The sequence below is a fragment of the Rhipicephalus microplus genome, chromosome 9 (genome assembly GCF_043290135.1).
Source record: "Rhipicephalus microplus isolate Deutch F79 chromosome 9, USDA_Rmic, whole genome shotgun sequence".
Classification (NCBI taxonomy): Eukaryota; Metazoa; Arthropoda; class Arachnida; order Ixodida; family Ixodidae; genus Rhipicephalus; species Rhipicephalus microplus.
In genome coordinates this window covers 20,302,006-20,312,198 of record NC_134708.1, presented here as the reverse complement: position 1 = coordinate 20,312,198, position 10,193 = coordinate 20,302,006, and the positions used below count along the sequence as shown (strand labels likewise).

At 46.3% G+C, this 10,193-nt stretch overlaps 2 protein-coding genes across 2 annotated transcripts in view; one reads left to right on the top strand and one right to left on the bottom strand.

The window, feature by feature from the left end:
* Window positions 1–455: 455 nt before the first annotated feature.
* The window catches only part of LOC142771586 (serine/threonine-protein kinase haspin-like), a 62,858-nt gene continuing 53,120 nt past the window's right edge, over window positions 456–10,193 (top strand). Inside the window, exon 1 of the mRNA XM_075873270.1 lies at window positions 456–636. The gene's annotated coding sequence lies outside the window, so the exon portion shown is untranslated. The remainder of the gene's footprint in view (window positions 637–10,193) is intronic.
* LOC119163576 (transcriptional adapter 1) lies at window positions 1,591–9,360 on the bottom strand. Its single transcript, XM_037415598.2, has 2 exons — window positions 9,148–9,360; window positions 1,591–7,922 (listed from the first exon to the last, which is right to left on the bottom strand). Exon 2 carries the CDS (start codon window positions 7,920–7,922, stop codon window positions 6,906–6,908), a length of 1,017 nt encoding a protein of 338 aa, XP_037271495.2. The 5' UTR covers window positions 9,148–9,360; the 3' UTR covers window positions 1,591–6,905.

Here is a 10,193-nt window from a genome sequence, read left to right as displayed (position 1 = left end):
TACCCAGTTCTTTTCTGATCTCTTTGGCAGTCAGGAACGGCTCGTCCACCACGGCTGCGATGATTAGCCTGTCCTCTTCGTCGGTGGTCAGTCGCGGCCTGGTTTTCTCTCGCGGTCTGTCCGCCACCGTGCCGTGCTCGCGGTACCGTTTTATGGTGCGGTTTACGGTCTGAGTCGTGGTGCCCACCAACTTCTTGATGGCACGCTGGGACAGACCGTCCTTCGAATACTGCACAATCTGCAGCCGCACTTCTTTACTCACGCGAGGCATGCTTGCCTGCGCCACCTAATCTTGTTCGCGACTGATATCTGCATGTGCAGCGTTCTCCCAAAGCGCGACCAGCTGCGCCCACGATAGCGGCTGCCAACAAACTTCGAGTAGGCTCGATGTGGCTTGACTCATGTAGACTCGTTCGCAGCCAAGCGTCGAACTATGGCAATCATGACGTCACAAGTAGAAGTGGTTTCCATGCAGAGTTATTCAATCATATGATTGAATAAATCTGGTTTCCATGTTCGTTCAAGCAATGCAGGTGTTCTCTGGTGCATGCTTTTGAATAGGGACCTCTGTTTTTGAGTGCGTGGCTTGAGCGTCCTTTTGATTTCTGTGTGGAAGCTACTGGCGCAATTACGGAGGTGAGTGTTGACCTGACGCAATCACTTTCAGATGCACGGAGGAAGGAAAGGTACAACCTTTTCTTCCTACTTTCTTCCTGCACGGAGAAGAACCTACTACCTTTCTGCACGGAGAAAGGAAAGGTACTACCTACTACCTTTCCTTCCTCCGTGTTCAAATGCATTTTAGCGCTCGCATTAGAAGCGCGTAGTTTGAAATGCTAGTAGGTCTTGATTTGAAATGCTAGTAGGTCGTGTTGCGTGCCCTCTGTTTTCATTGCTTTGTGGCTTGCGTCCTGAAAGTGTATTCCTTTTTCGAGGTCGAGATAATACGACTGCAACTGCTTATTACTAGTAGTTTCATAAGCTGCCTCTTGCAGGGGAGCATCAATTTCAGGAGCACCACCCACCAGCAGGAAATAATTTGCGTACAACCGTCGCACCCACGGTTTATCCCGCTCTACGCGGCTCAAAACGAACCCCAGACAAATTTATGGTCAGCTTATTTCTATCCCAGACACTAGTTGCACACGAAGAAGCAGCATCATTGGACAGCCCTGTCACAAAGATAAAAAAAAAGGAAGGTGGAGGGATTTCTAGTTCAATAATTCAGCTATACAGCACCACATTTCAGATCGATGTCGATGGGTGCCCAGCTAAAATATGGTCGAATGACAGCTGGAAACAGACAGTTCTTGCTGGATATTCATCTACTTGTAGCTGAATTATCAAACTGAAAGTCTTTCCAGATGGAGATTTCCGGTTGAATAATCCATCTGGAAATTGATCTTGTTTTGTCTTAGCTTGCAAGCCTGAATTTCATGAATGATTGTGTACAGAACTGCTCAATTGTCACTCTAAAGGTATTGCAGTAAGCTTAATATTTCCTTATGCCAGACAGCGCTCTTAGAATGTTTGTGACAGCCGCACTGAATGCTGTTGTAAGCCTGAGGCGTTTAGAGGAAAATGAACGAGAAAAGGCTGCCTTTTTTACTCAAATATACATCATCGAAGGGATTAAAGTGACTTTTGGTACAGATTTTAGAGCAGCAAGAGTTTGGAGCAGTAATTTGTTCTTTTGGAGAAAAGATTCCATTTGGAGCAAGAAAAAAAAAACATGTTTGGAGTACGAGCAAATTCAGAAATTCAGGGGGGTGGGGGTTTGAACACTTTTATGTATGTACATGCATGCACTTTTTTTATGTGTGCATGTTACATATGCATGTAAAACTGAAAAATATGGCGAGGGGATTGAACCCCCTTCACTACGTACACCAATCTTTAGGAGCAAGTCAGTGCCTACGTATGGCTAGCAAACTTTGGATGCAATTAGTATTACGCTGACATAAACATTTGAAAAAATATCTGCCATTACTATTTATCATGACATGCACTAACTGAATTTACTGAGGAAGACAAAATCAACACACTTTAGTGAGCCCAAGATCATCAGAGTACTTTGTTTTAAATAAGTTAACATGAGCACGCAAGCAGTAAGCAAATCACTATAACACGTCACAAAATTCTATAGAATAAAACAAATGGCTAAGATGAAAAAATATAGACTATATGTACAGTGAAACAAAAACTAGGAGGAGGAGGAGGAAGGAAAGAAATGAAAGGCAGGGAGGTCAACCAGATGCACGTCCGGTTTGCTAATCTGCACTGGGGGAAGGTTTGAAGGGATTAAAGGAGAAGAGAGAGAGAAGTGAAGGGCAATGTGTATGTAGATGTGACCTTGTCCATTGCACGCTTATAAGCATTCGCGTAGTCCGGTAGTCTTTAGAAAACTTAGCAGTGCTCGTGTCACTTTGCTAACCTGCGACGCGTACAGCCATGAACCAAGGATCTTCTCTTCGGAGAAAGGTCTACTGTCTAATGTCTCTAGCGTTTCGCCTAGCAAGTTGCGTTCGCTCGAAAAACGTTCAGATGAACACAGTAGATGTTTTATTGTCTCGTCAGTGTCACACGATTCACATCGGGAGCTATCCACCATTCCTATGCGAAAAGAGTACGCCTTCGTAAAAGCTACTCCTAACCACAGGCGGCACAGTAAAGTTGCATCCTGGCGGGAGAGGTCCGATAGAACTTGAAGCTTTCTCGATAGGTCCAATTTGTGTAGGCGGCGGTTCCTGACACTGGGGTCACTCAGCCAAGTTTCCGACATGGTGTTAGCGAACGAGTGAAGGCCCCTTGCAGCGTCGGTTCTCGACAATGGAATTGGGGTTGTCTGGGCATCCGCCTGGGCGGATCGGGCAGCAATATCAGCAAGGTCATTACCGACAATACCACAATGTCATGGTAACCACTGGAACACCACGTCATGTCCTTTTGATAAAACTTTGTGAATCACTTCTCTTATTTCATTCACTAGTTGTTGATGCTCCCTTTGTCGTAAAGCTGATTGCAAGCTCTGAAGGGATGCCTTGGAGTCACAGAACACAGCCCATTTTTGAGGTCGGGCTTCCGCGATATAAAGTATAGCAGCACGTAAGGCGGCAAGCTCCGCTGCTGTAGATGTTGTCCTATGCGACAGTTTGAGCTTTATAGTGACCTGGTACGCCGGGATGACAACAGCACCTGTAGAGCTGTCAGTCGAGACCGATCCATCGGTGTAAATGTGGGTCCTCTGGCCGTACTTTTCGTTGAGTAGCGACAATGTCACCTGTCGTAGGACCACTGTTGAATGACGGCTCTTGTTCGTTATTCCCGGAATAGTGAGGCACACCTGTGGTTGTTGTTGGCACCACGGAAGTGACGCTGGTCTTGTTGCTGGAGTGAAGCCGAAAGGAAGGCATTCTCTATGGGCAGGAATAATCTTTAAAAACATTGCTTGTGGTCTTTGAAGTGGCAACACTGCAACATGGTGACCAGGAACTCGGCAGAGGTGTCTTATGTGGGCTCAAATTGTCAGTGGTGATGTATGTTTGATTTGGATGCTCTCTTGCGATCATAATTGCCCCGTAGGTTGAGGTGCATCGCGGCAATCCTAAGCACACGCATAGTGCTTGTCCTTGCAGACTTTCGAGGGTGCGGATGTTTGTCTTGCACGTACTTGCCAGTAACGGCAACCTGTAGCGCAAAAATCCCAGAAACAGTGCCCTGTATAGCTGCATCATTGACCTTATCGATGTGCCCCAAGATTTTCCGCAGAGGAACCGCATTATATGGACGATGGAAGTTAGCCTTCTCTTCAGGTAATTGCAGTGGGCACTCCACGAAAGGTTCCTGTTAATAATCACACCCAGGAAGCGATGGTTCTTCTGGTATGGAATATTTTGCCCATTGATGGTAACGGGGTATTGTGTCATGGCTCTGCGAGTAAACGCAACCAATGCACATTTCTCCGTTGAGACGGAAAGACCTTGCTTGCGGAGATATGAGCATGTCAGGTTGGCAGCCTCCTGGACTCTTGCACATACTTGTAGACGAGTTACAGCCGAAGTCCATAGACAAATATCGTCAGCATATATGGATATGAGAATAGTACTTGGCAAAATTTCACGAAGGCCTACCATCACAAGGTTAAATAAAGTGGGACTTAATACGGCGCCCTGAGGGACGCCACGGGATTTGTAGTAATTGGTGGTAGGTCCATCTGAAGTTTGTACAAAAAAGGACCTTCTCGTCAAATAATCCTGGATCCATTGGAACATCCGACCACTGATTCCAACAGCTTCCAACGAGTCTAGGATGGCTTTATGTGTTACGTTATCATAAGCCCCTTTGACGTCGAGGAAGAGTGCCAGTGGTATGCGCTTGAGGCTCTTCTGTTGCTGGATAAATTTTGTGAGATCAATCACGTTGTCAAGAGATGACCTACCTCGCTGAAAACCCGTCATGCAGTTTGGGTATATGTTGTAGCGCACGAGGTACCATTCTAGGCGTGTAAGTATCACCCTTTCCATGACTTTCCCTACGCAACTTGCGAGGGCAACAGGGCGAAATGATGTCAAATCAAATGTTGACTTTCCTGCTTTGAGTAGCGGCACAAGTCGACTTATCTTCCAATCCTGGGGAACAATGCCCGCCTGCCATGAGTGGTTGTAATAGCTTAACAACTGTCCCCTTGCCTCCTGTTGAAGGTTGGCTAGAGCGGCGTAGGTGATGCCATCGGGTCCTGGTGAAGATGATCGTCGGGAAGCCACCAAAGATGCGTCAAGTTCTTCTATAGTGAAAAGATTGTCCATTTCGGAGATGCGGGGTTCAGGGATAACACTCATAATGGTGCCAGCGGACAAGGCGGACACACCAGCGATTCGCGTACAAAACTCATTTGCCACTTCAAGTTGGGTGTGGCCTAAATGTAGGGCTAAAGCCATGAAAGGATGTCTTTGTTGGAGAGTCGAGCGCAGGCCACGAATAGTGCTCCAGATGCGTGACAACGGCTTTTGGGAATCCAATGGTTCGAAGAATTATTTCCAGCGTTCCTGTTCAAGTTTGTCTAAATGTCGTTCGACTTTTTTCTGTATGCGTCGTGCCAGCCTCAAGTCGCATATTGCTTTCGTCCGCCTGTATCTTCTTTCTGCCCTTGGGCGAAGCGCGCACAGTTTTTCCAGTTCAACGTCGAAATCTGTACGCTTGCCGGTGAACGGGAGGAGACAGGAAGCTTCCCTCATATCCTCTTTGATGACATCCTCCAAGTTCTGGTCAGGGTCTTCACGGCATGTATTTTCCATCAGTCGCTGAAATTTGGACCAATCAATTCTTCGTATTGTGGTCCTAGGAGAGCAGTTAGTAAGACCCCTTATTCGCATATAAGTTGGAATGCAATTAGTATTAAGCTGACATAAGCATTTGAAAAGGTATCTGCCATTACTATTTATCACGAAATGCACTAACTGAATTTACTGAGGAAGACAAAATCAACAAAAACAAAACTAACATTCTAAAACGCCATCTACAGCCAATCCAAAAGAATTTTTTTAGAAATCACAAAAGTTGTGTCTAACGATACCAATTCTACTGGACAGCTTGAGGAGGTAGTAATTGGTACTATTAAGCAGGTCAAGTTGAGAGAGAACTACTACACAAGAGACTTTCTTTTTTTGTACATAAATGAAATAACTCTGGCACTGCATAATTATTTCATCAGCATTAAGCTCACACAGCATGAAAACTTTTGAGGGCAACAAAACAGGCTCAAAAACTTGATTTCCTGTTCTGATCATGCACCAGTGAAATCATGTTCAAAAAAAAAAAAAAGGTGTATAAAACACGAACTGCACACCAGCAAGAGCTGCTCGGAAGAGATGAAGCAAGGCTCAAAACTAATACTGTAATATAGCAAAAACAACATGTCATCAAATTCATCGCCCACAAATTCCAAGGGTATGTGAGAAACATTCCTAAGCATCATTAAAGCGTGAATATAAACATCATGAGCAATATAATTAGCATTAGCACCCCAAAATAACAGCGAAAGAAATAAACGAGAGATACTGGCTGGAGCTTGAAGCATTGCATGTTTAGAATTTCCGAACATTCCATTCTTGTCCATGAAAACAATACTACAGGCACCAGAAACGCAACTACACATATAGAGGGCCTACCTTTATACTTGGAAAGAGAAGGTGCATTTTGAGGCAGGGTACGCAACAGCCAAAATTATTTCACTTGTGTCACCTAAAATGTCAATTCCAACTGAAATATTCTGACAAGGCCACAAAAAAGGCGGCACTGCTACTGCCGCTGCAAAGCCACATATCGGCACATTCCATAAGCAATACCTCAGAAACTGAAAATAGGCTCAGTTTGGTCATCTGTTCATTTTCAGAATCACCACAGCTCATTTTAATTTAGCCCGAAGAGCCAACGCAGAGGTTGTACAACTCATGTAAGTTTTCGCACAGTTGCGGCACAGAGAATAAAAAGAAATTTGACAAGCAGTCATTTCGCGTAGCACTTACATCACTAGAGTGACAGGTGCTGTCTTGCTTGGCTTGAGCCGATTTCGTGGCGACCCCCAGAATTCATTACTCCATCCATCCTTGCAGTCTTTATCTGAAGACATGGCTGTAATCATGGTGATGAGCCTGTAGCTTCTCTAACACCATGTGTTCAGTCTGCCACTACCTTATCAACCGGGCACACATGTTCCTTCAGGTACATTGCACTGTTTCAAATGCCAGAATTATCTTCCATTGTTCCGAACTTCCAGCAGGAGCAGCGTTCTCATCCGCCTCTCCATATGTAGAGTGAGGATGTCATCAGAGCCTAGCTACCCAAGCCTTAGAGACTGATTAAGTTCAACCTGCGGTCACAAGGAACATACATTTATGCAATCTGTTTCACCACACTAAGTGCTGCTCAAGAAGCTGTGCCCTCAGGGCTTCCTCTTGCTCGTGGATGCTGGCCTGTCGCAGCTCCTCGTGGCTCGGGTGCCACTGTGCAGCAAGCGCGTGCTCCAGAGCCCTTGCTCCAACGGAGTGAGCTGGCAAGACGTCACGTCGAACCTGAAGGGTCTCCAGCAAATCGGCAGCAGAGATGGGTTGACGCGGCGGACGTTCCCAAGGATCGGCGGCCACCTCCATGGCAGCCCTACTCTCAGCCCAATCCAGGCTGGGCGGCACACAGGGCTGGTGTTCGCCAGCAGGTGTCACCATTGCTGCACCCACTAGGCCTACCGAGAAGTGTGACCGACCGGGAAACCGCAGATAAGGGTTTGGCGGGGCGCATCCCAGGCTGTGCTGCATTCGACCGTCCCGAAGTTTGTACGCGCTGCGACGGCTTAGCAGAGCTAAGATTATGGCTCTCACTTTCTGCTTGATGGCGATCACGACCAGCTGGACCGCCCGGTCGTCAACGGATTCCAGTCCACTGTCCCAGGCGATGACAAACATGCGACCGTGGACCAGCATCTTGTCGGGAAGGCAGTACTCACGAACGCACAAGTTCAAACTGGCCGCTGGCTCTTTAGCTGTGGGCACGTGGCGAGTGACCGATACCGGCACAAACCGCTTCTCGAAGGTCACACGCACGGGCTTGGCCTTGCTTTTGAGCTTCTTGTCGCGGGAGTTTGCAGAGCTCGACTCGCGTCCCGTGCACGGGACTTGGCACTTGTTGAAAAACGCCAGCAGAAACTCATTGTGGGCACGCACACCCTCCTGGGTCAGCACTTTCCTGATCTCCAGGTCGAAATCCTCTTTGGTGAGCTTCTGGCTGAACCAGAGCTTCAGGTAGTTCATGTACACCTTGAAGCCATCTCCCAAAACATTGGAAAGCCTTTGCTTGGCTGCTAACAGCTGGTTTGTGCAAGCCGCCATTGAAGGGGCACTACGGTACATGGATGCTGTACGAAGCTCCATCTGCCAAAACGAAAAAAGAAATGTTAACTACGTGTCACTTCGATATCTTATAACTACACAGGAAAACTGTGCGAGAATGGTGAACAAGTTCGTCTTACTCTTACCAATGTCTCGTTCTGATCACTGTTCTCACATACATTTGTACAATTACGAAAAGGCAGAGGCACTGAACAGGGTCATCTTTTGATGTCTCAAACGTTCTTGCATTCTCCGACCTTATAGACACCTCTTTTTGTGTCTCTCTCTCTCTGTCTCACGCATGCGCGAACTCACAAACACACACAGTTCAAAAGGAGGATATGACCACACACACATGCGCAATTAATATCCGGCTCTGGCGTCTGCAATGGCATGGAACATGCAGAGGTAAACAAAATTTCGACAGTTTTATGCACTGCGGAAATCGCAGTATTGCAAAGCAATCATCGGGGTGCTGGGTACGCTGCATTCTTTGATACTGATCCGAGTGTTACGGGACGAGCAAGTGCAGGGTAAAGGGCGTCTTTTTATAAATGTATTATTTGTAGAGCGATGGAAAAGCCTAACGTTTTCACGCGCGCTCTCAACAAATGCGTGGGCTGCACAAACGCTACTTTTTATTAAAAAAAAAAACGTTGTTCTAGCGCCTCCACAAACGCGCAACCCGTGTCATCACCTGCAAAAAAAAAAAAAAAAAAAGCTCCAAGTGCCCAGAACATTCATTTGTAGCACGCTAAACGTATATACTGCATGTTGCAGTGGGGATATACATTGTCACAAATAAATAAAATAGCGTAAGCAACGACAGTACTAGTACAAAGAAAGCATAGGCATTACAATTGCTTGATGTCATACAGTAGTTTAGAAACATGTTAACTTTATGGCGATGATCAAGTCGTTGTGAGCAAAATGAAACTGGGAGTGCGAACAAGAAACGAAGTGCCGAGCTGGGGATTGGCAGTACATTTTGTGGAAGAGACAAATGGGTGATTGCCTAGTGTGGGTTTTTGGGGGAGGGGCAGCTTTCATGTTTGCGACATTGGCTTGGTTAACATACTGTAAAATACTCGTCACGTTTCCTACGTTCGTAGCCACGATGACCGTATATCAGACCGTCACATACTCATAACGGCTGACCCGAAATAAGCTGTACGTTTTTGCGGGGCCATGAAAAGCACGATCGTTTTCCTAACGATTTCGTGAACGCTTTAGGGCGACCGGCGCGCCAGGGAAATGAGTTGCTTACGCAATCAGACGAAAGTGGAGTCCTCGCGCTGCCGTTATAAAAACCCAGCAGCCGATCCTGCAGTAACTGTGACCAAAACGGTGACAAAACGCCGACAAAACTGCATCAACCGCACCGCTAAAAATATAGAAAAAAAAATATTCACAGAGCGTTGGCATTGGCGCCACACACACATGCGCGAACGGCTTGGCTCGGCCCGACTTCATTTCGATTCGTGCACTAAAATTTGTGACCGTTGCAAAATGTTCATTTACAATTGTTAAACATATTTTAACTCTATTGGTTTTGCTGTAAAAAGCAAAAGCAGGTATACATAGCCTTTGCTTAAATTATTGCAATAGCCTATGTTATTGTGTGTGAACTTTGCGATTGGCTTCGCCAATGCCGCCGCAGCCAGTCATGAACGCCACGCGCTGTGAAGCAAGCCGTCAGCTGCTAATTCACAGAACACTGATTGCAGGAGCCAAGTGCAGTGCGGTAGCACGCATTTTACTGCTACTTATCACTCACCGTCGGCTCTTAGCTTTTAAAGACGGTAGTCTTTCTTGGGGACCTTCGACGGAAAAATTTTGGTCTGTCTGTACTTTTGTCTGTTTGTCTGCCCTAACGATACCTCAAACGGCACCAAACGGCCAACCCCATCCGCAGCGCCCACCAATATTGCTCAAGGTTTAGCCAGATTTAGCGTTCATAGTTGTGCGATTGTCAATTAAAAAGCAAATATTGCGCATATCTGAGGCGCCACAACAACGCTTCGATGTTTTCTATGTCTGCCTTTATATAGAAGAGAGAGAGAGAGTGAGAATTTATTAGAAGGCAGAGAGGTCGGCCTGAGCTAGTTCGCTCTAGCCTGCTATTCTACACAGGGGATAAGGGAAAGGGGAAGGAAAGAGGGATGAAGGGTGATGATGGGGACAAGAAGAGGTGGTGCGTATGTACAGTAGCCACTTAGCATAGTACCCTACAGTCTAGTTTCTAGTCCAGTGGTTTTTATAAAGTCTAGAACAGCCTTTGTAGCAGTTTTTGACACTGTTTGGTCGTTCATT

Coding starts and splice junctions, on each gene's coding strand:
- LOC119163576 (XM_037415598.2), bottom strand. CDS start 7,922: ATGGAGCTTCGTACAGCATCCATGTACCGTAGTGCCCCTTCAATGGCG.